Here is a 27557-nt window from a genome sequence, read left to right as displayed (position 1 = left end):
TAAAGCTTCTGTAAGTCCTCACGTACAGGTTCTTGTATGGACATACGTTTTCCTTTCTTCTGGGTAAATACTTACAAGCAAGATTGCTGGTTCACGTGGTAAGTGTCTGTTGAATGTGATCAGAAACCACCAACAGTTTTCCGAAGTGGCTGTACCATTTTGCGTCCCCCCCCCACCCCAGCCCCGACGTATGAGTCCCCATGCTCCACTTCGTCACCAGCACTTGATGTTGTCAACCATTTTTCATTTTCGACGTTCTCATAAGGTGTGTAGTGATATCTCACTGTGGTTGTGGTTTGCGTTTTCTTAATCGCTAATGATGGTGAGCAGCTTTCTATGCGATTGCTTGCCTCTCGTTATATGCTCTTTGGTGACCTATCAGTTCACATCATTTGCCTATTTTTTAACTGGGTGGTTTGTTTTCGTACTGTGGAGTGTTGAGAGTTTTTTATGTATCCTGGATACGAGTCCCCTGTCAGAGATGTGATTTGCAAATACGTTCTCCCAGTCTTTAGAGTATCTTTCCATTCCAGATTGGGTAGAGCGTTTCCTCTCACTTCACTATTATATTGGCTGTTTACATAAATTTAGAATTTTCTATATAAGTTTTAGGTCAGTCTGTCTATATCTACAAAAAATTCATAGTGAGATTTTGATTAAACAATATTAGACCTGTAGATCAATTTGGGGAAAACTGACATCTTTACTGTGTTGGGTCTTCCCATCCATGAACATAGTATGTTTTTTCCATTTATTTAGATCTTTGATGTCTTACGTCAGCATTTTGTAATTTGTGGCGTATAAATTCTGTACATGTTTTGTTAGATTTATGCCTAAATAGTTTATGTTTTTGGAGCTATTATAAATGGTATTGATTTTTAATTTCAGTTTCCAACTGCTCATTTTTGGCTGTTGGCCTCGCATCCTGCAGCCTCCCTGGACTCACTTATAAGAGCTGCAAGAGTTTTTTGTTGTCTGCGAGTGGGAACAATTTTACTTCTCCCTTTCCAATCTGGATAACTTTTATTCCTTTTCCTTGTCTTTTTGCACTAGCTAGGACTTCCAGCACAGTGTTGAACAGGAGTGGCAAGAGTGGACATCCTTGCTTTGTCCCCAGTCTTAGGGGAAAATCTTCAGTCTTTCACCACTAAGTGTCATATTGGCTCTGGGTTTTCCTGGATGCCCCTTTTCAGATTGAGGAAATTCCCCTCCATCCGTAGTTTTCTGCAAGTCCTTATCATCAATGAATATTACTTTTGTCAAATGCTTTTCTTCGTTGATATGACCATGAGTGTTTCTTCTATAGACTGTTCCTGTGACAGATTACGTTGACCGATCGTCAATTAGGAAGTAACTCCCTCTCTTGGTGTGGGGCTAACCTCCCAAAATGGAAGGTGATGTTCCTGCCTCATCCCTGTCCTTTTGGTCCTGATGTGCTTTGGGGTCACTGACATCAGAGAGCACCCCCTCCCGGGTTTTGCTGCCCTCTGTGTCCAGAGTGCTCTCCAGGACCCAGTTCTGTGGACAGGGTGGAGAGAAGTCACTTGTTCTCTAGAGGCGGTAGCATGTGGGGTGGGGTTGGGCCTGGCTCACCAGCTCGCACCTCGCCTCGCTCAGTCCCTTCCGCCCGGCAGGGCCTGGGTGGCCACTTGCAACCACACGTATACTCCCTCGGAGGACTGGCTGCAGGGATGTGAGTTTAGAGTGGATACTGATGAGAAAGCATTCCTCACAGACCACGTTAACTGTCAGGAACCCGACAGGTTGGATGTTAGTAAATTGCATCAGTACGTAATAGCAGCACATACTAGGGTCGCGGGTCACAGATTTACTGAGAAACTACAGCGTTCTCTATGGTCCATGCTATCCTGTTGCAAGCATATGTGCTGCCCAGAGCCTAGGCCACCCGGCCACTGTGGTTTGTCGTCCGGTCGCTTCAGAAGAATCGTGTTTTTAAACCAATTGGGAATCCAGGAATGGGCTGTGTTTTGACACCCCTCTCCATGCAAGCCCCAGAGAGTGATCGTTCCAGAAGACGATCTGGTTCCCGACCCTGCCTGCTCGCTTGTGTATCGACCTGTTTTGGCACAGGAACATGTCACACGTTTGCAGCAGGGATCTGTGGGACTTTCCAGGAACCACAGAATTAACCCGAGGCTCCTGCCCCCGACACTTGACGCCTGCCAGTTTTGCCCGTCAGAGTTTTGGGACTTCGAGTTGATTCCGAGAACAGAGGCGGAGGCTGGAGGGAATCACCCTGCGGCCTTGAGGAGAGGTTTCCGACTTCCGTGGTGGATTTTCTTGAGTCTCAGTTATTTCATCGGTATCTTGTAACACTGAAAAGTGAGTTGCCCGAATGGTGCGTTTTCGATAAAGCCGCTTAGCGCTGCACTTTCTTCAACCACACCCGACAGAGGTTCTCCCCCGAGAAGCCTGCCCCTGCCACTCCAGCCCAGGATTGGCCCTTTGGGTCGTGTCGGGGTGGGGGGAGCTGGGGGCCCTCGGGCCGCCCAGGGTGGAGACCCTGCCGCTCCCTCCGCCCGCGGGGCTCTCGGGCTGCAGGCAGTCATGCCGCGCAGTCGGGCGGCCCCCGTGGGCCACACCGTGGGGACCGAGGAAGGCAACCGGTCCGGCCAGTTTTCACAGTAATAACACAGCACTCCTATCCGTGCGGGAACCTGCCATCGCGGTGTTTCATCGGGGCCTAGGTCCGGCCTACTGAAGGGTAAGCCGACCCGGTGGCCAAGTCCCACTTGACCCCTCTGGGTGGTGTCTTCGTGAACTCTTAGCTTCCAGGAAAGCGGGGTCCTGGCTCACAGGTAGCGGCGGCGATCGTCAAAGATCGGGATGGTGTCTGCCCGGGCCACGCGGCTGGCCTTCCAGCACGTGCCGCGCCGAAGCCAGAAGGGTGAGAAGTGATGTCGCCTCTGAGAACAGCGTCAGGCGGGCTCTGAGCTTGCTCTGGTCGCGTTCCGCCCCCCACCCCCCCACTCCCCGCCGGAAAGAACTGGCGTCAGCTTTGTGGCACCTGCTGTGATTTTCAAATGTGCCTAAGACTTGAGATAAAAAAAAAAAAAAGACTGCCATGATTGCTTCCTCCTCCAGAGGAAGAAAACCCTCGTGCGCTGGGTTTGAGAAGCCACTGGGGATCGGCAGCCCAGTCCCTTGGGACACTGAGTCGTCTTCGAAAACCCTGAGATCTCCTTTCCAACATGAGAAATGGCGATATTTAGGGCCCCGGACCGACGGCTCCAAGTTCCACAACGCACACCCCGGAGACACGTCACTTGAAATCATAGGAATGTCTCTACTGGTGTCATCAGAGACTCAGCTCCCGCTTTCAACACACAAGCGAGCCTCTCGGCCCCGAGCACCGGCACACGTGGGTTCAGAAAAGCCGAATCCCGTGTACTCCATCCAGCTCATCTGCGCTGGGTCAAGGCCAGGGGAGACCGTGAATGGAGCGTCCGTGGCTCCCGCTGTGTGGCCTGGCCTCCCGGTGTCACGGTGACCCTTCCAGGTGGCCCGCGGGGCCGGTGTGCCACCCACACAGGTCACAGCTCACGATGAATCATCAACCACGAAAACGTCTTCTCTATAGCCTGCCAGTGAAGATGCGGAACACCTTAACTGCACAGCGACCTCACATGCATCGCAAGCATTTGCCAGAAGCTGCCTCATCCTCTGCACATCAGAGCTTTTGCCCAACGGCCAGAGCAAACCCTTTGGGAGCAAGCACACGTTGTTTGATGAAGGAATTTTGCCGATAGCACATCCGCTTTTTTCTCTGACTAAAAAAATATTTATCATCACTTTTTTTCTTCAATAGACTCCTTTTTTTAATAATTTTTTAACTTTTTTTGGGGGGGGAGAGAGAGACAGAGCATGAGCAGGGGAGGGACAGAGAGCAAAACTGACACAGAACCTGAAGCAGGCTCCAGGCTCTGAGCTGTCAGCACAGAGCCCAACACGACACGGGGCTCGAACCCGTGAACGCAGGATCATGACCTGAGCTGAAGTCCGATGCTCACCGACTGAGCCACCCAGGCGCCCCGACTCCTTTTTTTTTTTAAGCGCAGTCTTAGGCTTACAGAAAAATTGAGCAGGGAGTACGAGAATCCCTGTAGCCCCCCCACCACCAACACACACACAGTTGGGTAAGTTTGCATTATTATTATTATTATTATTAGCATTTAGCATTTTGGGTAAGTTTGGTAGGTTTGTTACCCCAGTGAGCCAATCGTGACACACTGTTATTATTAACTAAAGCTCCTGGTTGACATCAGGGTTCATGCCTGGTGCTGTGCCTTCTGTGGGTTTGGACAAACATTCAATGACATCATCACCCTTTTTTAAAATTTTTTGTTATTGTTTTTAATGTTTATTTTTGAGAGAGAGAGAGACAGAGAGAGTATGAGTGGGGGAGGGGCAGAGAGAGAGGGAGACACAGAATCCGAAGCAGGCTCCAGGCTCTGAGCTGTCAGCACAGAGCCCGACGTGGGGCTCGAACCCACCAACCGTGAGATCATGACCTGAGCCAAAGTTGGACGCCTAACCGACTGAGCCCCCCCAGGCGCCCCCGACATCATCACTTCGGAATCTGGTTTTGCGCATTTCTCCGTACAGGCGGGGAACACTACCTGCGTTTGCTCAGGAGCACCGCTTTGAGACGGATCTGAGGTTTTCGTCTCTGGTCTCCTCTAGTGACAAAAGTAAACAATGTGAATGTCATCCTGGAAAACATTCTTCTGTGCTTATTCTGAAAAGCCTCAATTAATTTACTGGAGAAGCCGTTGTTCCTGTGCAGAGCGACACAAACCCACGTGGGAGGTCAAGGGCGACTGTGGACAAATGGGTCGTTGATCTAATAAAAGCTTCTTCCACTCCCCGCCCATTTCTCATTTTTCTGGTATTTTCTCTCACGGCTGTGTATGCAAAATGACCACAGCGTGTGACTCTGGACTGGATCCCGGGCCAGAAAAAGGACAGGAGTGCAAGGACCGTCACATTCTAATGAGCCCTTTCGGTTGGCTGAGCGTGGTGAGTGGGGGTTGATTTCTGGGTCTTGGTCCTTGTGCTGAGGTCACGTGAGACCTGGTTCTGTGGTCACGGGAGATGCTAACATTTCAGGGAGGCTGGTGGAAAGGGTCTGCGGGAATTCTTGGCACCAATTTTACAGTGTTTTTGTACGTCTGGAATTATGTCCAAAGGAAAAGTTTAAAATTTTGAAAATTGATTTAAGAAGTAGGACTCTATTGTTAAAAGTTCTAGGAATTATAAGAACTAAACACTCTAGCTGCTAAAAATGATTACCAGTAGAAAGACTGTTTCTGTGACAGGAAGGACAAGAGAAGAGGGAGGCTTGCTGTTTTAGGTACCTTTTCCTTCTAGTGAATTCTTTTTTTTTTTTTTAATGTTTATTTATTTTTGACAGAGACAGAGACAGAATGCAAGTGGGTTAGGGGCGAGAGAGGGAGACACAGAAGCAGAAGCAGGCTCCAGGCCCCGAGCCGTCAGCACAGAGCCCGACGCAGGGCTCGAACTCACAAGCCGTGAGATCATGACCCAAGCCGAAGTCGGACGCTCAACTGAATGAGCCACCCAGGCGCCCCAAGTGACTTCTTAACCACGTGCATATGTTACCTTATAAGTTTTCTTAAGCTTTTTAAGTTTTTTTATTTATCTTTTAATTTTGTTAATATTTTTTTTTTTGAGCAAGAAAGAGAGAGTGTGCGCATTTGAGTGGGGGAGGGGCAGAGAGAGAAGGAGACAGAATCCGAAGCAAGCTCTGTGCTGTCAGCGCAAAGCCCGACGCGGGGCTCGAACCCACGAACCGTGCGATCGTGACTTGAGCCGAAGTCGGTCACTCAACCGACTGAGCCACCCAGGCGCCCCTAAAGTTCCTTTATTTTTTTATTTTTTTTTTTTAATTTTTTTTTTCAACGTTTATTTATTTTTGGGACAGAGAGAGACAGAGCATGAACGGGGGAGGGGCAGAGAGAGAGGGAGACACAGAATCGGAAACAGGCTCCAGGCTCTGAGCCATCAGCCCAGAGCCTGACGCGGGGCTCGAACTCACGGACCGCGAGATCGTGACCTGGCTGAAGTCGGACGCTTAACCGACTGCGCCACCCAGGCGCCCCATAAAGTTCCTTTATTTTTGAGAGAGAGTGAGGAGGAGAGTGCCAGCAGGGCAGGGGCAGGGAGAGGGAGGGAGAGAGAGACTCCCAAGCAGGCTCCGCACTGTGAGTGCAGAGCCGGAAGCGGGGCTCGAACCACGAACCGTGAGATCATGACCTGAGCAGAAATCAAGAGTGGGATGCTTACCCAACTAAGCCATCCAGGTGCCCCCATCTTACTTATTTTTATTTTTTTTTAATTTTTTCTTAAGGCAAAATTTCCGTCACATAAGATTAACCACTTTGGAATACGGAATCACTCACAATACCACACCACCATCACCTCTATACCCATGTCGTTCACAAAAAACAGTTTAACAATAGTCTCAAACACCCATAATGTGTAATTCTTGGTAGAATTATGGGGCAGGGGAAGCAGCAGACCACAGCTCCAAAGCCAAATCCAGCCGGCTGCCTGGTTTTCTAAACAAAGTTTCATTGGCACACAGCCACGCCCATTCCTTCACTGGTCCGTGGCTGCTTTCCAGCTCCTAGGACAGAGTTGAGTAGTTGCGGACAGAGACTGGCCCACAAAACCCAAAACAGTCACTATTTGGCCCTTTATAGAAAAAGCTTGCTGGCCCTTGATGTATAACAACTGCCTCAGAGAGGTAATCACAAAAGATTGAGTGGTAAATGCAGATAAGCAGAGCTGAATACCTAACACAACCCCAACTAACACAACCCCCCCCCAAAAAAAACATTAAATGAAATGTGAGTCCGATATAATGCACCTGAAAGGACCCACACCAGGCTATTGGTGAAGGCCTCTCCTCCCACGTAGGGAAGTCGGGTGCCAGGGAGAAGTTGAGGCAGGGCTAGAATGGGATGGGCCAGGCCAGGTGCCCAGGGCACCAAATTTAAGGAGGCGCTCACCCCCACGTGCCAACCTTGCCCCGACAGGATCTTGAGAATGAGCGCCTCCTTAAGGTTGGTGCCCGGGCACCTTGTGGCCCCACCGCCGTCCTGGCCCTAAGCGGAGACCATCTCTGGCATAATCAGATTTTTGTACGGCAAGCATGTATAATATTACTTACATGTTTTTAACATGTTTAATGAGCAAAATAAAAATGGACAAACAGATTTAAAATGCCCTGTTTCCCCCCAGGCCAGCCTCCTCCTTCCCCAGCGGTGAGCCCCAAATTCTCTCCACGTTCCCACCTGGCCCTTCGCTGTGGGCCCCGTATCCTTTCTGCAGGCAGAATTCTGGGCTTTATATCCTTGCCCTCAAAAGTCCAACGGCGTCTCTTCCTTTTAAACGACTCTCCATTTTCTTTAGAGATTCATTCAAAAGGGTTGCTCCTAAAGCATTTAAACTTTGACCTCCTCCGTTCATGGTCACATAACTGGGCTACATTTGAGGATGCAGGGTTAACACCTTCCTGTCCCGTCCCCACTCCTCCCTGGCCTTTCCAGGGAACCCCCCGGAGGCATGGTCCTGATGTCAGATTTTGGCAGACCCGTCTGGAGATGCCGGGGCCACTTCCAACACCGGTCATTGCTGGCCCTTGGTAGGGGTGACCCCTATCCCGGCAGGTCCTTTTAATGAGATTATTTTGTTATAAGTGGAATGGCCACGTGGGCATACACTCATGAACCTCCACTCATGCCTCCTTAGGAGGCACCGGTACAGTCTTTGAATCAGGGAGAATCTTGCTAGGATTACACATGAAAGGAGAGGAATTTTCTAAATAATTGGCTTATTTTAATATACTCGGGAACTGTTAAAACTTGACCGCTACCTGCTGTTACGTCAGGTTCTTTTATCTTTGATCGCGAATCCTTATGTGTTTTTTCTGCCCTCCTTCTGAACAAGCCCTTAAAGCATGTGTCCTTTTCCCCTGGCATTCTGTTAATAATTCATGTAGCAGAAAAAATGATGTTTAGGGGGCCAATCAAAAGGAGTATGTGCTGCATTACGCCGAACCAAAAATAAAAATTAAGCTCCCGAGGAGTCAAGAAATGGACGCATCAGCATATGCACAATACCAAGATGGAAGGAAAGTGCTGGGAGTTCAAAAAACAAATGATTTTAGGGAAAGCTGCCTGGGTCCAGGGCGGGGTGGGGCTCCACGGAGGCCACCCGCGTCCCCTCCTTACTGAAGATTAAACTCCAGGCAAACATAAAATTAGCCTCTATGTTAAGCGTATTCAGAGAGTAGACACTAACTTCGCCAGCCACTGAGCGGGCCGGATAAGGCGTTTGTACTTGTGCAGCGAGAGTCGCCCCAGCAGGTGTGCGAGGAAGACTCGGGCTGTGACAGCGAGATGCTCCATTTCCGCAGATGCCCGTAGGGCCGCCCGCGCGGGGCTGGGAGGTGGCGCCGCAGCGCCTTCTGCTGGACCGGCGTGCGCACTGCGCCTCCAGTGCTGCCTGCCGGGCGTTAACCTCCCCCTCTGGCCTTGGGGGGGGGGGGGCGGGGGGTGTTCCTTACCTTCTTTATCGCCTTCTGGTGTTTACCCGACGTCTTAACTTTATTTTAATGTTTATTTATTTTGAGAGAGAGAGCACGAGCAGGGGAGAGGCAGAGACTGAGGGAGAAAGAGAGAATCTCGAGCAGCCTCCGAGCTCAGGGCCGTGCCTGATGTAGGGCTCGATCCCACGAGCCTCCGATCGTGACCTGAGCCGAAATCAAGAGTCAGATGCTCAACGGGCTGAGCCATCCAGACACCCCAACTGTCGTTTTGATTTCAAAACACAACGAACACCTGGGGGAGGCTCCACTGTGCATTAAATTAATTCTCTGCGCCCGTGGGCTTGAGCGGACCCTATTTAATAGCTATGGGTTCTTCAGGATGGTCTACTGCAGCAAGCCTTAATTTGTGTGCTTTTCCATGATACTCGATACTCACTCGTAGCTCTACAGTTTTTAGCAGGCAGTCCTCAAGACCTCTGGCACTCTTCTGGGTGTCCCCAAGAGCGGCCCGGGGGCCCACCGGGTCAGAACTGTTTTCATAATAATACTAAGCCATCAGGCTGTCGCCAGCTTTCCCTGTGCTGAGGTTTGCACTGATTGTGCAAAATCAACATCGATGCGCCCCCGGGGCACAAACGCAGGCGCGGAGCAAGGCGGAGGCGTCAGACTGTCCCAGAAGCCACCGGCTTCTGCACCACCCTGCGCTCACAGTGAAAAAGAGAAGAGAAGCAGCGAATTCCGTAGTGCAACTTGCTGTTACGGTTCACCTAAGGTCCTTGGTGAAGCAGTAAACAGTCATTGTATGAAACCCCAGTCCTTTCTAATATTCTGGGTGACAAAAGGCACTTCTGCTGCCAAAGTGTGATGACTGTGCTAAGGAAGAGCCGCCGGGCAGATGACTGTGAGCTGCACCAGCCACTTCTGTCACGAAACACAGTGTTTGCTTGAAGGAATAACAGACAAATGATGAGTTTTCAGACTTGAGGATTTGGCAGGCATTTTTCTCAAAAAGGAGAGCACGAGGCGGATGGGTCCCGGGGGGGGGGGGGGGGAATTAATTTGGTTGCCAATAAATTTTCAACCAAAAAAAGAAAACTTAGAATTTTGAAAACCTGGTATCCTGATGAGCTTGGTAGTGATAATAACAAATGTGACTTTCTTTTTTTTTTTTTTTTTTTTAATTTTTTTTTTCAACGTTTATTTATTTTTGGGACAGAGAGAGACAGAGCATGAACGGGGGAGGGGCAGAGAGAGAGGGAGACACAGAATCAGAAACAGGCTCCAGGCTCCGAGCCATCAGCCCAGAGCCCGACGCGGGGCTCGAACTCACGGACCGCGAGATCGTGACCTGGCTGAAGTCGGACGCTCAACCGACTGCGCCACCCAGGCGCCCCACAAATGCGACTTTCAATAGCATTTAGTGAAGTGCGTCATCATTTGGAACATCCGGAAACCCGGTGAGCCAATATTTTCCACGTGACCAGTGTGTGATGTTACAAAAACCACATACATGTGGGCAAAAGATCCATTCAAATCGCAAGAGAACAATAGGTTTTTTAATTGGTTGTATATTTTTTTAAATCAAGGTAAAATTCACGTAACATAACATGCATCTTTTTAACCATTTAAAAGTATACAATGCAGGGGCGCCGGGGGGGCTCAGTCCGTTAAGCTTCCGACTTTGGCTCAGGTCATGATCTCACGGTTCGTGGGCTCCAGCCTCGCGCCAGACTCTGCTGACAGCCCGGAGCCTGGAAGGAGCCTGCTTCCGATTCTGTGTCTCCCTCTCTCTCTGCCTCTCCCCCACTCACGCTTTGCCCGTCTCTCTCTCAAAAGTAAATAAACGTTAAAAAAAATTTGTTTGAGTGTACGATTCAATGGCATTTAGTACAGTCACAATGCCGTACAACCATTAACTTTATCTAGTAGTTCTAGAACATTCTCATCACCCTAGAAGGAAACACGCTGTAAACTGGTAACCCTGACCAATCGGCAGTCACCTCCCCCGCCCCCCACTCCCTCCTCCTCCAGCCTATGGCAGCTAGTCTGCTTTCTGTCCCTATGGATTTGCCTGTTCTGGACATTTTCACATAAACGGAATCATACGCTACCTGGGCTTTCGTGACCGGCTTCTCTCTCTGAGCATCATGCTTTTGAGGCCCATCCGCATTGTAAACGTGTATCACTACCTCATTCCTTTTTGTGGACGAGGAGCATTCCGTTGTATAGATATACCACGTTGGATGCATATATGCAGTCGTCTGTGACCCACACTCGGATTCTTCCTTTTTTTTTTTGCCATCACGAATGATGCCGCTACAGACATTTGTGGAATTCCCAGGAGTGGAATCTCTGAGCCGTAATAGTTCAACTGAGTTTCCGTGTAACTTTTTGAGGAACCACTGGCCTGTTTTCCACAGCAGCTGTACCGTTTTACATTCCACCGGCCACGTGTGAGGGTCCTTTCTCTTTTCTTTCCTTCTTTTCTTTTTTTTTTTTTTAATTTTTCAACGTTTATTTATTTTTGGGACAGAGAGAGACAGAGCATGAACGGGGGAGGGGCAGAGAGAGAGGGAGACACAGAATCGGAAACAGGCTCCAGGCTCTGAGCCATCAGCCCAGAGCCCGACGCGGGGCTCGAACTCACGGACCGCGAGATCGTGACCTGGCTGAAGTCGGACGCTTAACCGACTGCGCCACCCAGGCGCCCCTCTTTCCTTCTTTTCTAGTAGCCGTACCAGTGCGTGTGGAAGTGCTGTGTCACCGTGGTTTGGGCTTGTGTTTCCCTGGTGACTAATGATGCTCGGTATCTTCCCATGTGCCTCCTGCAGACAGGTCTGTTCGAGTCCTTTGCCCATGTCTTAATTGAGTCATTTGCCATTTTGTTGTTGGGTTGTGACAGGCCTTTATACATTCTGAATACGAGACCCTTACCAGAAATATGGTTTGCAAATATGTTCTCCCATCCTGTGGGATAAAGTCCCATTTATCTTTGTGAAGAATTTTTTTTTTAAATCTTTTGTCTGTGCTTTTAGCATCATATCTAAAACTCCATTGCCAGGGGTGCCTGGGTGGCTCAGTCAGTTAAGCGTCTGACTTCGGCTCAGGTCATGATCTCGTAGTCCATGAGTTCGAGCCCCGCGTCGGGCTCTGTGCTGACAGCTCAGAGCCTGGAGCCTGCCTCGGATTCTGTGTCTCCCTCTCTGTCTGCACCTCCCCCCCCCACCACTCATGCTCTGTCTCTGTCTTAAAAATAAATAAATAAATAAATAAATAAATAAATAAATAAATAAATAAATAAATAAAAATTTTAAAAATCCATTGCCAAATCCAAGGTCAGGAAGATAAACTTATTGTACGTGACTACCTTATATTTTCCTCTGAGAGTTTTACAGTTGTGTCTCTTACATTTAGCTCTTTGATTCATTTTTGGGTTGTTTTTGTATATATTGTGAGGTGGGGGGCCAACTTCATTCATTTGCCTGTAGAAACCCACTTGTTCGGAAGTTTACTCTCTCTATTCAATGCTCTTGACACCCTCGTCAAAACTCAGTGGACCACAGATATATGGGACTCTTCCTGGAAGTTTGATTCCACCCCACTGGTCTATATGCGTCTACCTATATGTCTCTCCTCATCCCCGTACTGCACTGTTCTGGTTACTGTAACTTTGTAGTAGGTTTTGAAACTGGGAAACGTGAACCTTCCAACTTTGTCCTTCTTTTTCAAGATTGTTTTGGCTAGCCGGGGTCCCTTGCAATGCCATACGAATTTTACGATCGTCTTGTCCGTTTCTGAAAACGCAGTCAGAAGTTTAATCGAGGATTTTCATAAGGATTGCTTGGAGTCTATAGATCAACCTGGAGAGTATTGCCATCTAAATATTAAGTCTGCCAGCCCGCGAATATAGGACGTCTTCTGCTTATTTAGGTCTTTAATTTCATTCAACAACGTTTTATAGTTTAACGTACAAACGCTTTACCTTGTTGGCTAAATTCATTCCTAGGTATTGGATTTTCTTTGACGTTACTGCAAACAGGATTGTTTCTTTATTTCGTTCGCCTGTTGTTCATTGTTGAGACAGAGCCGATTTGTGGGCATTGATCTTGTAACCTGCAACTCTGCTGGGTTGCTTATCAGCATTAACAGTGCTTTGGTGGGTCCCTCAGGATTCTCGGTATTTAAGATCATGTTATCCGCACGTTACTTGTTCCTTTCCAACACGGATGCCTTTGGTTCCTCACTGTGGCCTGACGCCCCCAGCTAGAACGTCCGGCACAGTGTTGGGTAACAGTGAGGACAGCAGACACACACACACAGCGGTCAAAAGAGGTGATGGGCAAAGCAGTAACCCTCTTGCTCCCGCACTCAGCCCCAGGAGCCCCGTCCAGCTGCGCTTTCCGAAATACGTGTTCCCCTGCTCTCTGCACAAGCATCACTGAGGTCTGCCTTCCGTGCGTGTTTGAGGAAAGTCAGCGCATTAGGCTTACTTCCTTCCATTGCAGTCCTCGGCCTGCGTGGTGGCCTCCGGCAGATTTTCAGTTTCCGTTTGACGTGCACAAGTCACATTCAGCACGGACAGATGTGGTGGGAGCCGCCCACAACCGGCTGTTTCCTCCTGTGCCTCGACCCACTGCACCACCTCAGCTCCTTGCCTCCAGGAAGTCCTCGGGACCCAACTCAGAAGCCCCTTCCCCCAGGAAGGCCCACTGTTAGCTTCACGTGACGTCCCCCTGCGACTCGTTCTCCTTCCTGTATAACCCTCTTTGCCCAGCCCACGCTTCATTCAACATTCAGGAGCTTATCTCTGTGACATGCCCGGTGGCCCCTACGCCTCCCGATGGCAGGGCCAGGGTCTCCGGCCTCGTTGCTATTTTCCTGGAGCATCCAGGAGGGAGGCTCTGAGCTCTGTGACAGGACAGGCTGGCCAGGAAGTCAGCGCCGCTGGCCGCCCTTGGGTAGACAGCTGATTCTCCCTGGCAACCGATGACGATGACGGGTCCAGGGGAGCAGCGGGCAATTATGGTGCTGGCTTTGCTTATACGTGAACTTATGCCTCGGCTCAGCGTTCGTGCTCTGCGTGTGCACATGTTGTGTTACAACGCAATCGCCAGCATTCACAGCACAACTCATCCTGCTGCCTGTGCTCCCCGCCCCGGCTCGCCTGCATGGCAGGATTAACACTCCCAGCCGCAGCTTGAACTCACAACTTAACCGTCCCCCCTGCGTCCAGCCTGGTTTTTATTTTGTAGGCGCTTAAATCATTATTTGGATATTAATAAAAACAAATCTTGGCTGATGCTAACCATCTGATTTCCTTTTTTTTTTTTTTTCCATTTTGTTTTGTTTTGTTTGTTTCTGCACACATTTTCTTTAGCTTGAAATGGCGATTGAAAACCTCCAAAAAAGCGAAGGGATCACCTCACACAAAAGCGGTTTACTCAACAGCCATGTAAGTGTGTGTCGATGTGGCAGTCTGCCCTGCCGCGCTCGTGACCTTCACAGACAGTTTAAAAGCCAGCGAAGACCGTGACGTGACACGAGAGATAGGGGGGCCACCAATGTAGGGTTCCACATCCGGCCAGAATGCCTTTCACCCGCGTGAGGGAGAGAAGTCTCCACTTGCCAAGGTAGCTGGTGACAGCACCCGCCCCTTCTGGCGGGCGGTGGGACTAACGTGTGTGATACGCGTGCCGCAACTCCCCGAGTGCCTGGCAGGGAAGAGGCAGAACCAGTAAAGTGACACGAAGAGAAGCGGGTGCCACCGTGACTCTTAGCTGCATTTTCTGCGATCAGCTTTTTGGGGGAAAAAAAACCAAACCAACAGGCAATTTGAGAAAAGTGCAAACCAGCAAACGTCTGCCTGTTCTAGCTGCGTAGGGTCTTCCTCCCTCGCCTCCCTCCGGGAAACCAAGATGGCAGGGTTGTTCGCCAGGAGACGGCCAGTGTCCCTGTCCCTGGGCAGCTGCGCGGGGCGGGACGGGACTGGCAGAGGTGACCGGCTAAGAGTCTTTATTGCCTAACTACGACCCCATCAAGACTCTGGGCGTGGCCGACATTCACACAGGGCACGAGCAAGGGCAGTGATTGTGGGGCGGAAACCGCGCTCGGGGAAGGTGCAGACACTTCCAGGTTGGTGGCTCGGCACGGGTGCGCTGTGCTGCCCCAGGGACGCGTGACGAGGGCCTCAGAGGGCCGGTCACGGGAAGGAAGAGCAGCCTCACACCCGCTGTCTTGAAGCCGTAAGTGAGTCGAAGCGTCAGGACCCTGCTGAGTGTCCCCCACCCCCAGAGCAGGTGGCTCCTGCCCTCCCCGTCGCCCGTTCCTGCTGGATGACGTCAGCCCTGCGGGCAGACCTGGCGAGGGGAGCATCTGCAGACGAGCTGGGGGAGAAGACCCCTCGGTCTGCAACTCGGAAGGCACCACGTGGCCCAGGCTGCGCAACGGCAGCCCTGTTCAGCAGGGCCCCGACGCGAACACGCGTGGCCGTGACTCGGCCTGCCGGCCCAGCGCCGGGTCGGCCCCGCGGAAGGCAGCGTACGGGGCGCCAGGCCCCGGGCAGGCGGGGTTCGCGGGGGGATTTGAAATGTTGGGGGGACACGCATGAGCCACTTGTCTCTGGCCGCAGGGGTGCTTCCGGCTTCTAACACCTCCTTTGGAAGGAGGCTGCTTTGACTGCTTCCCTGCCCGTTGGTTTCCCAGCAGGAAACCCGCCCCGCGTCCGTGCCTCCCTGGCCGTGCGTCCTTGAGTCTCTTTCGGGCATCAGGCGCTGCGAGAAGCAGGGTGTGGGCTTGGCGGCCTAGAATCAGAGACTAGAAATAAGATCTCTCTGAAGATTCAGCCACACGCACCGGAGTGAGAGACCCACCTAGAGCTCGCCCGGGAAATGTGAGAGCCGGGAGGGAGGGAGGGAGGGAACGTGTCCCGGCCGATAGGTGGGGCCCGTGTGTCCCACGCTCGCTGCCCACGGCGCTCTTGTGTTGGGCGACGCTGGCCGAGTCCCGCTCCTTTGCCAGCCCAGCCCCGGCGCATAGGAGTCTGGTTGAGGGCTGGGCCCCACGGACGCTCTTTCCTGGCGGCCTCCCAGCCGACCCCTGTCGGAAAGCCTGGGTCGTGCCGTCCCACCCCCACCAGACCCGTGCTGAATAGGAAGCGGAAGGAACAAGGGAATCTCACTCCAGGGAGCACAGTGGCCAAGCGTGTGTGAGAACGTGCGCCCAGGTGACACGTGAGTGTGCACACAGTCCCGCCGTGGCAGTCCTCAGCCGGAACTGGTTGTCACGCTCCGCAGAGTTGGCTTCTCGAAGCGCCGTCGTAGGCTGGGCGGGGCGGGCGAGGTGCCCCGAGCCTGGGAGGCTGGACAGCGCCTTCCACACGCAGCCAGTGCCGCGGTCCCTGGAGCTCCCCAAGATGCCCTGAAGGAGCCGCGACAGGGGGCGTGCAGGTGGAAGGAACTTTCCAGCCTGAGGTTGAAAGGCCCACGGGAGGAGGGGGGCCTGAAGCGGTCTCTGAGCTGGGGGCAGGCCGATCTAGTGGCAGGAAACGCGGGAGAGCTGTTCCCAAGGACGTGAAGCGGGGCCCTGGGGGCGGAAACGCCTTCCCCACCCGCAGCCACCGCTTGGAGGCAGCCCCCCCCCCCCGTGTGGGCCAGGAGAGGAACTTGGGGTCGAGGTCCCCCTCCTTGAGCAGGGGAGGGGCCTGGGCTCCTCCCAGGGCTGCCCCTCAGCCAGATCCCCACACGGAACAACACCTCCCACTCAGGGACCCCTCCCCCCACCGGTGGCTCAGTCACTGTCCTTTGGGGACAGCCATGGTCCACTGCAGTGAACTGTTATTTTCCAACCCTGGGAGGAGGACCTGTTGTTAGATTGAGTGTATTCAGATTATATGACTTTTTTTTTTTTTTAACGGAGAAACAGATCGTCAAAGGGCGCTTGGCCGTCAGCTGGTGGCCGACTGCAGGCCCGTGTGACGACCAGGCTTACCTTGCAGGCCAGGCTTGGGGCTTGTCTAGAATCGGCGGCTCCGTGGGATGGTCACCGGCTTGCTGACCCCACCCTGGCTCCCTGGGGGAAAGGCTGTTTCCCAGCAGGCACCCCCCCCCCACCCCAGCCTCTCCCGAAGCTCCCCCTCCAGGACCCGCCTGTGGCTTGGGGCCCAGCACCGTGTGTCCCAAGCGGAGCCCTGACCGCCCCGACCCCTGTGCCCCCCGCCATCTGTTGCGGGGCACCCTTGCTTCCCACCCTCCTCCCCAACCCCCCCCCCCCCCCGCCAGATGCTCTTGACCTCACCTTCGGAAAGATCCAGAATCAGACCACTTCTCCCTCCTCCTCCACCACAGCCCCCCTCCCCTCCTCCCCCCCCCGCCACCCCCACCCCCACTGTCTCTCGCGTGGAGTGTCACGGCCACCACCTAGCCAGCCCTCGGCCGCTGCCCTCGCCCAGCTTCCAGGCCCTTCTCGCAGCAGCCGTGAGGGTGGTCCTACTGGAACCAGAGTCAGATCACGGCACTTCTCTGTTCAGAAGCCTCCGGGTACCCCCCCCCCCCCCCCCCCCCCCCGTCACATTCCCAAGTAGAAGCCTGCGTCATCAAAACAGCCTCTGGGGCCCTGCCCGACCTGCCCTGTTCCCTCCCTCCCCTCCTCCTTCTGTCTCCAGCCACAAAGGCCCCTGACTGTTCCTCCACTGCACCAGGCCCGGTGCCGCCCCAGAGCCTTTGCACAGGCTGTTCCCTCGCTAGAATGCTTCCCCATGGCGCCCTCTCTCAGCTCCCTCATGACTCGAGTCATTGGTCGCTTGAAACGGCTTCCCTCGGGGTACCTCCTCAGCGCAAAAGAGAGAGAGAGTGTAACTGACCGTTCTTTGGGGGCTGCTAGTGGGGTCCGTTCTCTCTGGGGTTACGTCGACCTGGGAAGAACTTGTTGTCGAGATACCGATGCGTCGTTCATGTCAACGTCCACATACCAACCCAAGTAAAAGGTCCACTTCCAACGTCAACGACACGGGGCCGGGGGCAGTGACGAGGTGAAGCGAGCATCCTTCCCGACACTTCCTCATACGTGTGAGCCAGTCCTGTGTCCTCACACACGTGAGCCGGTGCCCCGTCCTGCCCACCCCCCAGAGTCTGGCCTCACCCCCTCTCCGGCCCCAGAGGACCCCTCAGACGCGGCACCGTGTGCCCCCCGCCCCCCCGCCCGGGGTGGCAGAGAGACAAGTCTTCGGCCTCCTCGCCCTCGGCTTCCCGCACATGGGGGGGCCCCCCTCTGTGCCTCCGTGTTTCTTGAGGCATCGTCAGGATCCTGGGGTGCAGATGCGGACGGAGCCGCTTCCGTCTCTACCCGCCCGGGGTTCTCAATCCCGCGGGGCAGACACGCATTAGATAAAGTGTGCCTGCCAGCTCCAGAGGGGGCACGTCTTCTGAAGACAAGCTCAGGGTTCAAAGGACCCCCTCAAACGCCAGCCCCTCCTCACCTGGCTCCGCCTCCAGAGCCCCGGCGGCAGGGGTGCTCAGGGCGGGGAGGAGGGTGCACCCTGGGGTCAGAGGGCACTGCCACGCTGGCGAACTACTCACTGACTTTGCAGCTAAGCCTTCGGCCCGTGGCACCAAGGGGAGAGGGGTCGGGGCGAGGGGGGGACCAAGGAGGCGGCTCCGCTGGGACCTGACTTTCTGTGTGGCCGGCTCCCGCCCTTCTGACCCGAGGCTGAGCTCTGGGGGGACAGCGACTTGCTGTGGATTCGCTCAGCCTGCCTTTTGGCCTGGGCGCAAAACCTCGCACGTAAGCCTTTTCGGTATTGCGTCCCGTTTGCATTTGCAATCTCTCAGTCAGGGACGCGAGGATATATCAGTCCGTCTGTCCGTCGTCCCGTGTCTTGTTTTGTTTTTGTTTTCTCAGAAAGAAAGAAAGAAAAAAAGCTTTACTAAGAGAAAATACACAACAAATTCCAGAGTGCCTGGTCTTCAGGCCACTCCATCCCCCCCCTTCCCCCCCCCACCCCGGCAATAGGAACACAGACCATTCTGTCCGCACACATCCCCTACCTCGGGGAGGAAGTGTAGCCGCTGACATCTGGCCTGAGAGCTCTAAGGAAAGGGGCAGGGCAGGAGATGCCATGGGCCCTGCCCTTGGGGAGGGCCCTGGCTTGGAGCAGACTCACGGCCAGTGAAGTCAGTTCAGTGGCTGCGGTGAGGTACCTTCTGTGGGGGCTTCACAGGCCAATTAAGAAAAGGGGCAGGAGGAAGGAGTGTCTGGGAAATCACCCCCTCCTTCTTGGCCTGTTCTAGTACAATCTGACCGCCCCAGGATGCAGAAGTCCTGGTTGGGGGCAAAGGAATAGCAGCCCAAGCAATAAGGCAAGAATTCAACTAGGATTTTTATATTCGGTGACCAGCGGATGAGACAGGTGGCCAAGCCCCAGCCACCTTCACCCTTAGATTAATGATTTGTCCCTCAAGGGCAAGGTGCCAAGAGGTGGACAAGCCATAAAGGCCGAGGTTGCCCTGTTTAACGCCGGGTGCAGTGCTGACGGGTCCGTCAAGCTCTTTTCCATCCTCTTTGTCCTGACATTCCTGAAAGTATAGGCGACACTTGGTGTCCAAATGATTATGAAGACCCAGTCACACGCAGGCTTTTAAAAATCAAATCAAGGAATCTGAAAACCAGGCTGGAAATTGAAGGAACAAATACAGGCGTGGAGAGAAGCTATTAATTCCTGCGCCCAGAACCTCTTGAACCCCAATCAGTGACTGGGGATGTGAATTTCTTCACCACATCAATGGGGAGAACGCATGTGATTCTCTTAACGAGTCCATGTCAGCATTTGGGGGGATCCTGACGAACGTGAGCGTGTCTTTCTTTATCCAGCTCCAGTGGCTGTTAGACAATTACGAAACCGCGGAAGGCGTGAGTCTCCCCAGAAGCTCCCTCTACAACCATTACCTCCGGCACTGCCAGGAGCACAAGCTGGACCCCGTGAATGCTGCCTCTTTCGGGAAGCTGATCCGCTCGGTGTTCATGGGGCTGCGGACGCGGCGGCTGGGCACCAGGTGGGTGCACGCACGGGGGTGCCTGGGGGTCCCACGCCTGCCCCTCCTCTGCATCCCCTGTACAGATACGGAGCTTCGGGAGAACTGGGCTCCCTCCTGCCCGTGTGTCCTGACCTGCGTGCCCCTGGGTGAACTTGGATTTGTTCTGAATTGGCGGCACGGGACGGGCCGGCCCAAGGCGTTGGCAGTGGGCCGTCTCTCTCCCGGTGACACGGGCTTTGCTTCAGCACTCTCTCGTTGTTTAACAATTTCCACAATAACAGGCTTCCATCCCTGGATGATCTAGTAGAGTTGGATTTATCATCTCTTGGTGCTTTCTGCCGTGCCTGGACCCATCCCCCAGGGCCTGCCCTTGGCCTGCAGCAGCCAGGGACCGTCATGCGCCATAAACTTTTCCCAGGCACGAATCCAACACTCCCCCCACCAGAAAACAAAAAGTGGGTGACCCAGAGCACACAGAAGGCTGGTTCCTGCGTGGCCGCTGTCTGTGAAGTCATACATGGGGTCGGGGTCATGCATACACCCTCCAAAGCTGGTGTCTGGCCAAGAGAAGGTCCTCGGCCATCCTCTGATACATAACAGGACATCCTTACACAACATCGGTGGACGGAGGAGGGTAGGAAAGGGGAGAAGGAGAGTGAGCCCCTGGTCTCTGGGGACACAGCCTCCACTGTCTTTGGGTCCTCTCCGGAAGGCTCGTGCCCGGCCTCCACCGTCAGAGCGTCCCGGATGCTTGGCCTCAGGCCAGGACCGGGGCTTTTCTTCCCCACTGCTTTCCCTCCCCTGCCACCAGCTAAGCTCATACCTCTTCTAGAAAGGACCCGCGCTCCTCCCGCTTGTCCCTGTTGCCAGACACCTGTCTGTCCTTCGGTGCTTCTCTCCTACGGAGCCCCTCTGACCTGTTTTCTTAACCAAAATGTCTAAAGCCCTTGGGTCATCATGTCTCCCATAATAAGCTATGACAGTGTTTCCCACAAAGGTGCCATTTTCCAAATCATGTTGTTAAGATGATGTGGGGCGGGGATGGGGGTGATGATGACGGTGGTGGTGGTGGTGATGGGGATGATGGGGGTGACGGTGATAATGAAGGCGGTGTCAATGATGTTGATAATGATGGTGTTGATGGTGGTGACGGTGAGGATGGTCGGGAGGCCATGCTGGGTCACACAGCGCCGGTCTGCGTTTCCCATTGCGAGACTTCTCAGAGCTATTATGATGCTTAAGTGCAAGAAGGCAATCTCCAGGAGAGGGGCGAGTATAGAATTTCCTAAACCCCTCGGACTGTGGAATAGCGTGTGAACGTTTCCCATATGGTCCAGGGGACACTGAACCCAAGAACCCGAAATAAAGGGCCAAGACCCGGCACCTGTCTTGTCGTTCAGGACATCTGCAAAGAGAGCTGACCCTGAGATGCTTGGTTTCTAGGGGCAACTCCAAGTATCATTACTATGGGATCCGTCTAAAGCCGGACTCACCCCTGAACCGGCTGCAGGAGGACACCCAGTACATGGCCATGCGGCAGCAGCCCCTGCATCAAAAGCCCAGGTGAGTGACCTGGCCCAAAGCCAGCCCGCGGGCTGACTTCCCTGCCCGAGGTGGGGGTCAGGTCTGAGCTTCGCTTGGGACAACATACAGAGAAGTGTTCCTCAAATGTTAAATATACAGGTGGGGGGGGGGTGCTCTCCAAACTATGGTGGAAAAAATAAATTCACATTAGCCTCTGGTTCCAGTGTCCTGGGAGAGCCAAGGCACAGGAGGCTGGAGTCACAACCTCGTCCAGCTAACAGAGCCTTCGGCCTTTCTCCTTTAAAAAAAAAAAAAAGGCGTTATTTTTTAGAACAGTTTTAGATTCACAGCAAACTTGGGCAGAAAGTACAATGCTCCCTGTCGTCCCATGCACGCCTCCCCCCCATCAACATGGCACCAGAGCTGTGCGTGGGCACCTCGTTACGACCTTAAGTCCATGCTCCACGCTCGGGGTCTCTCTTGGGGCTCCATTCAAATGGGTTAGGACGGGGACGCCTGGGTGGCTCAGTCGGTTAAGCGTCCGACTTCGGCTCAGGTCACGATCTCACGGTTTGTGAATTCAAGCCCCGCATCAGGCTCTGTGCGGACAGCTCGGAGCCTGGAGCCTGCTTCCGATTCTGTGTCTCCCTCTCTCTCTGCTCCTTCCCCGCTTGCACTCTGTCTCTCTCAAAAATAAAACATAAAAAAACAAACAAACAAACAAATGGGTTTGGACGCAAGTGTATCCAGCATCACAATGTCACACAGGGTAGTTTCACAGCCCTCGCAATCCCCTGTGCCCCACCTCCTCACCCCTCCCTCCCCTCAACCTCTGGCAGCCACCGAGGTTGCCATAGTTTGGCCTTTTCCAGAAGATCACAGAGCTGAAATCCTAGATCTTTAATTTTCAACAATAGGGGAAAAAAGAGAATGTTGAAAAGAACCCAAGAAGCCTGGAGAAAGAAGCTTATATACTTAAATGGCTGCCTCTTCCTGACATTTTGATCCAATGGCTAGAAAGGCCCGGTCATTTTCTGGAATGTTCTCTTCTCTACCCATCACATACCTGCTCATCTTTTAAGGCAGGGGTCAGCACACTTTGCTGTAAAGGGCCGGAGAGCATCTCTCTTAGGCTTTGCAGGCCAGACACTCTGCTGACTGTTCAGCCCTGCCGTCGTAGAATGAAAGCCACCACATGATCCCTAGACAAGTGGGCATCATGGCTGTGTGCCAGTAAAACTTTATTCGCAGGCACCTCTTCCTGCCCACAGGTCCTGGGCTCTAATACAGTCACCTTGTTTACACCCCCCCCCCCAAAAAAAAACTTTATTCACAAAACAAGGAGCACAATTGGCTCTCCACAGCTGTGATCTGCAGACCCCTGGTTCAGGGCCCCACTCGAGTGTCACCTCCCTGGCAGCCTCGCGGTCACCTCTCCTTCCCTGCTTCCCTCTGCCCCTGGCTCCTCTCCGCAGAATCCAGACTGCTCCGGGGCAGGGACCATGCCCCACTCACCTCCGCGTGGCATCATCATACCTTGGCCAAGCCGTATGTGGCTAAAAGCCGATTTTAGCCGCTCTAAGGCCATCCCAGTGACTCCAAACCATATGTTCAATCGTGGGAGCCGGAGGCCACGGAAAAGAATCTCTAGAACGTTCTCCGGGAGCCAACAGGTGGAAGAGTGGACCCAGCAGTCCTTCCTGTACCTGTCTGGGCACAATGTGGCCTCTGTAGCTTCTTCTTGTTGTTTGGTCCGGGCCCTGCAGACACCTGTGACTCATGATGCCAGGCGGCGTGTTATCTTAGGACCAGCCCTGCACCTCGTGCCGTTGTCTCTTGGAACTGCCACGCATCCGGGAGGCATTTCTCCGTCCACACGGGAAGCCCAGCCCCACTCTCCACAAGGAGAGGAGCCCCCCGCTGGAGCTGGACACCCCCCCCCCTGCTCTTACCGCCACACGCTGTCACCGCCCCACAGTGTCCTGCTGGGCTCAAGGGACACGGGGCCCCGGGGAGCGCAGTTCGCTGCCGGGACGGGCTGGTCATGCGTTCTGGCTCGAGGCGAAATGAAAGTCCCGGAATTTCCTTTGAGACTATGTAATAGTCAGATACTTGTGACCCTGTAGAAAGAAATTCACTTATCTTCTAAGAGAGAAGTATTAGGGGGGAAACACACACACACACACACACACACACACACACACACACAACCTGAGGACTCATCAGCAGATGAATGGGTAAGCAGGTGTGCCCTCCAGATCCTGGAATGTCATTCAGCACTAAAAAAGGACATCCTGACGCCTGCTACAACGTGGATGGACCATGAGGACATTATGTTCAGTGAAATAAGCCAGACACAAAAGGACAGATACTGGAGGCTTCCACGCACAGGGGGTCCCTAGAGGAGTCCCATCCACAGAGACAGAGGGTAGATGGTGGGAGCCAAGGGGGGAGCGGGGGGGTGGGGGAGAGTCAGTGCTTCATGGGGACAGAGTCTCAGTTTGGGGAGATGGGAAGTTCTGGAGACAGTGGGGGCGTCTGCACGACAGCGTGACTGTGCCTGAGGCCGCTGAGCTGTGTGCTTGGAGACGGTGAAGGTGGTGCGTTTTACGCTGTGTGTATTTTAGCAGGGGGCTTTTAGAATTACACAGACACACACCCCAAACTGAATCTGCTCAGCTCTCTGCTCCCCGGGCCCCCGCGGGCAGTACTGCTGGGGCCTCACGGTGGCACTGTGTCCCCCGTCCAGGTACCGGCCGGCCCAGAAGACAGACAGCCTTGGGGACAGTGGCTCGCACGGCAGCTTGCACAGCACACCGGAGCAGGCCATGGCCGCCCAGAGCCAACACCACCAGCAGTTCATCAGTGAGCCCCTCCCCCCCCCCCAGGCACAGGGCCTTCTGGAAGAGCTCCGGCTTCCTTGAGTTGCTCACGGGGTTCACCTACAGGGGGCTTTAGGCTGCTTTCTTGTATAATACCTTGTAAATTACATAGAGGTGTTCTGTGGTGTCCCCAGGATTTCAGAATAATCAGATGCCCCCCAAATTAACGTGCAAGGTGACCGTCGGGAAAATAAATACGTAATGTGAAATGCCCATCAGAAGGAAGGCCAGATTATTTTAAAACCTGTTGGCTCAGGACTTGGCCGCCCTCCTCAGTTCTCCCCCTTGCTGCCCCAGAGCCTTTAGAATGCTCGGGACTCCCGGAAACTGTCTCTCCCCCCCGGGGGCCCTGCCGCCGGGCTGCCTGCCCTCCCCTGGAAGACCCCCTTCCCCACTGGCGCCACCCCTGCCCTGGGGGAGCGACTAACTCGCAGACTACACTGTGCGACAGGCCCGGGGCGGGGGGCTTGCTGAGGTCAGTGCCCATAGGCTCACACGCTGAAGACAGCAGTGGCCTTCGACTATCTTTAGTGTATTTTTGGAGCCCAGGCAGGACCCTTCTGGGAAGTCACCAGGGACAGCCACGGCTGGCCCCCTCCCTGGATTCACTGCCCTGGGTGCACGCTGGGGTGATGGGAGCGTGCACCCAGGGCAGCGGGCCCTGGGCTCGGCGCCCACCTGTGTCAGCGTATTTGCTGTCGCCGGGAGGGGACAGTCCTGTCCCATTCTGTCCCTGAGAAAACCAAAGCTTAAAAGTCGTGAGACCCGGGGCTGTGGAGCCGTCACTGGCACGTCGGGCCAGCGTCCCCCGGCACCGGGGCCTCCTAGCGACTCCTGCGTGCGGACCTCCTGCAGCCCCGTGAACCCCCGCTTTCCTCCCCCAGATGTCTCCCACGTCTTCCCGGAGTTCCCCGCGCCTGACCTGGGCAGCGTCCTGCTGCAGGAGAGCATCACGCTGCACGACGTCAAGGCCCTGCAGCTGGTCTACCGGCGGCACTGCGAGGTGACCGTCCCCCCCCCCCCCCCGCACCGGAGACAGACGACCTGGGCCGCGGGGGGGCCCCCTAGAATGTGGGCGGAGAGCAGGGCGTGCCTCCCCCAGGTGAGGCGCTCAGCCTCACACGTCGCCAGAACCGCCGAACTCTCACATCACCAGGTGTTTCTGGGTGACCCGGAGGAGACAGGAGTGCCCCCCCCACCTCCTTTGGCTGAGAAGTAGATAGGGTTTCCACTCTCTCTTTTTTTTTCTTTTTAATATTCATTATGAGAGAGAGAGCAAAAAAAAAAAAAAAAAAAAAAAAAAAAACCCAAAAGATCGAGCAGGGGACGGGCAGAGGGAGGGAGAATCCCAAGCAGGCTCCATGCGCTGACAGCGCAGAGCCCGATGCAGAGCTTGATCCCCTGAACCGTGAGATCACGACCTGAGCTGAAATGAAGAGTTGGACCGTGAAGCGACTGAGCCGCCCAGGGGCCCCCGAATCTCCAGTCCCTGAACCGTGGCCCATCCGTTCACTCTGTCCCTTCTTGGGGCCTCTCTCTGCGTTTCAAGGGACCCCACGGCGGCTCCTATCACGCCCGCCCACCCCGACAACAGTGCCGGCGCGCTTTCCAATGCTCAGCTGTGTCTGACCGGCCGTGTTTTTTTTTTTTTTTTTTAATTTTTTTTTTTCAACGTTTATTTATTTTGGGGACAGAGAGAGACAGAGCATGAACGGGGGAGGGGCAGAGAGAGAGGGAGACACAGAATCGGAAACAGGCTCCAGGCTCTGAGCCATCAGCCCAGAGCCCGACGCGGGGCTCGAACCCACGGACCGCGAGATCGTGACCTGGCTGAAGTCGGACGCTTAACCGACTGCGCCACCCAGGCGCCCCAAGACCGGCCGTGTTTATTCGCAGGCGACCTTGGACGTCGTGGTGCGCCTGCAGTTCCACTACATGGAGAAGCTGTGGCTTTCCTTCTGGAACTCCAAAGCGCCCTCGGGTGACGGCCCCGCCCCTCTCCCTGCCAGGTAACTCACCGCCCCTGCCCCTGCCCCCGCCCCCCACCGAGACTGGCCGCTCATCTCCCAGGACCCCAGGCTTAACCTGCAGGCTGCGCCCCCCCCCACACACACACACACACACTGTGACCATGAGACCAACGTGTCACCTTTCCGGGAACTGGTGCTCAGGGCCCCCTTCTGGGTGTGTATGCTTTTCACACCCTGACCGTGGCCTGTGGCTGGTGTTGCCCCTCCGTCAGTTCAGCAGGAGGGACCGTAGGGGACCCCAAGAGTCCCAAATAGAGGACGTGTCATCGCCTGGCCACAGGCAGGGGAGGGGCGGCGCGGGCCCGCCAGGGACTTGGACGCGGGGCTCGGTGCGGTCCTGTGGCCCTCCTGCCACCCCACAGGCCGCGGCTCACCCCATCTCCCCCTTCCCCACAGCGACGGAGAGCCCGAAGGTGCCGTCCTCCCGAAGGACAAGCTGGTGTCCCTGTGCAAGTGTGAGCCCATCCTCAAGTGGATGAGGAACTGCGACCACATCCTGTATCAGGCCCTGGTGGAGATCCTCATCCCCGACGTGCTGCGGCCGGTGCCCAGTAAGCGGCTCGCAGGCGGCCGCTCTGCCCCGTTGGCCCCCTGTGCTTTCCCTGTCCCCGAGAACGAGGCCCAGGGGAGGGCCAGCTCGTGGCTCCGTGAGGCCCGCCACCCTCGGGCCACCGCCTGTCTGGGGCTTTGTGAGGCTGAGGTGTGCTCAGTGCTGCGGGGGGGGGGGGGGGGGGCGGCGCCCAGGTGACACTCCAGCTGGGAGGAGATCCCCAGAGGGTGGGGCTGAGGTCACAGGACAGACCTACCCCAGTCTGCAGGTTTGCTCAAACCCCACTGGGGCTGGCTGGCGACCTTCCCAGGGGGCCCCTGCCCGGATGCCTCCAGGATGCAGGTTGGGGGTCCCGGTCCCTACAGGCTCTCCCTCTGGGCCTCCTGAGGGCAGAAGGAGGAGGAAGCTGGGCCCTGAGGCCTCGCTCTTAATGAGCAACTGCAGGGGGCGCCAGGGGTTACTCCGGGGCGGGTGGGGACCTATCAATGTCTGTGCCTCTCGCCTCTGGGCCCAGCGGAAGCTTTGCTCTTTCTCTGCGGGCCGGTCTGCTTCTTTCGTGCCAGAAAATGGGAAACGGCAAAACCATCACGTTTCTCCTCTGGGCTCAGCCTGCCCCACAACTGCCCGTTGTAGCGTGCAGTTAGAGTCTCCGTATGAAGGTTTGGGTTGGGGTATATTTCCTTTTACGTTTTTGTAGGGTTTTCTGTTAACAGCCTTAGTAGCCATCTCTCAATGCACTCGGAACCCAGTAGAATATACGAGGGCTTCCCCTCAGCACTCTGTGGATCGTTGCGTCATCGGGGCTGTCCTGGGCGCTGTGGGGGGTTGGGCCTGGCCCCCACCCACTCGGTGCCCGGAGCTCCCCCAGGTGCATCGACCACAGAGGTCTGCACACATCCCCCGGTGTCCCCTGGGGGCAGAGTCGCCCTCAGTGAGAGCCACTGGCGC

The 27557-nt window shown here is 54.6% G+C and overlaps 1 protein-coding gene across 5 annotated transcripts in view; it reads left to right on the top strand.

Annotated features, from left to right (window-relative positions):
• Positions 1-27557, top strand: part of RFX2 (regulatory factor X2) — a 92488-nt gene that overhangs the window by 58688 nt on the left and 6243 nt on the right. For 3 of the 5 annotated variants that reach the window (XM_045491706.1, XM_045491703.1, XM_045491704.1), the window contains exons 6-12: positions 13974-14048; positions 19460-19641; positions 21067-21186; positions 23897-24012; positions 24914-25032; positions 25926-26038; positions 26456-26610. In XM_045491706.1, coding sequence (XP_045347662.1) covers positions 13974-14048; positions 19460-19641; positions 21067-21186; positions 23897-24012; positions 24914-25032; positions 25926-26038; positions 26456-26610 — 880 coding nt within the window. The remainder of the gene's footprint in view (positions 1-13973; positions 14049-19459; positions 19642-21066; positions 21187-23896; positions 24013-24913; positions 25033-25925; positions 26039-26455; positions 26611-27557) is intronic. The other 2 variants (XM_045491708.1, XM_045491707.1) reach the window with 1 other exon arrangement.

This window comes from Leopardus geoffroyi, chromosome A2 (assembly GCF_018350155.1).
Source record: "Leopardus geoffroyi isolate Oge1 chromosome A2, O.geoffroyi_Oge1_pat1.0, whole genome shotgun sequence".
Lineage (NCBI taxonomy): Eukaryota > Metazoa > Chordata > Mammalia > Carnivora > Felidae > Leopardus > Leopardus geoffroyi.
The sequence above is the reverse complement of the archived record's forward strand: the minus strand, read 5'-3'. Positions and strand labels throughout refer to the sequence as shown.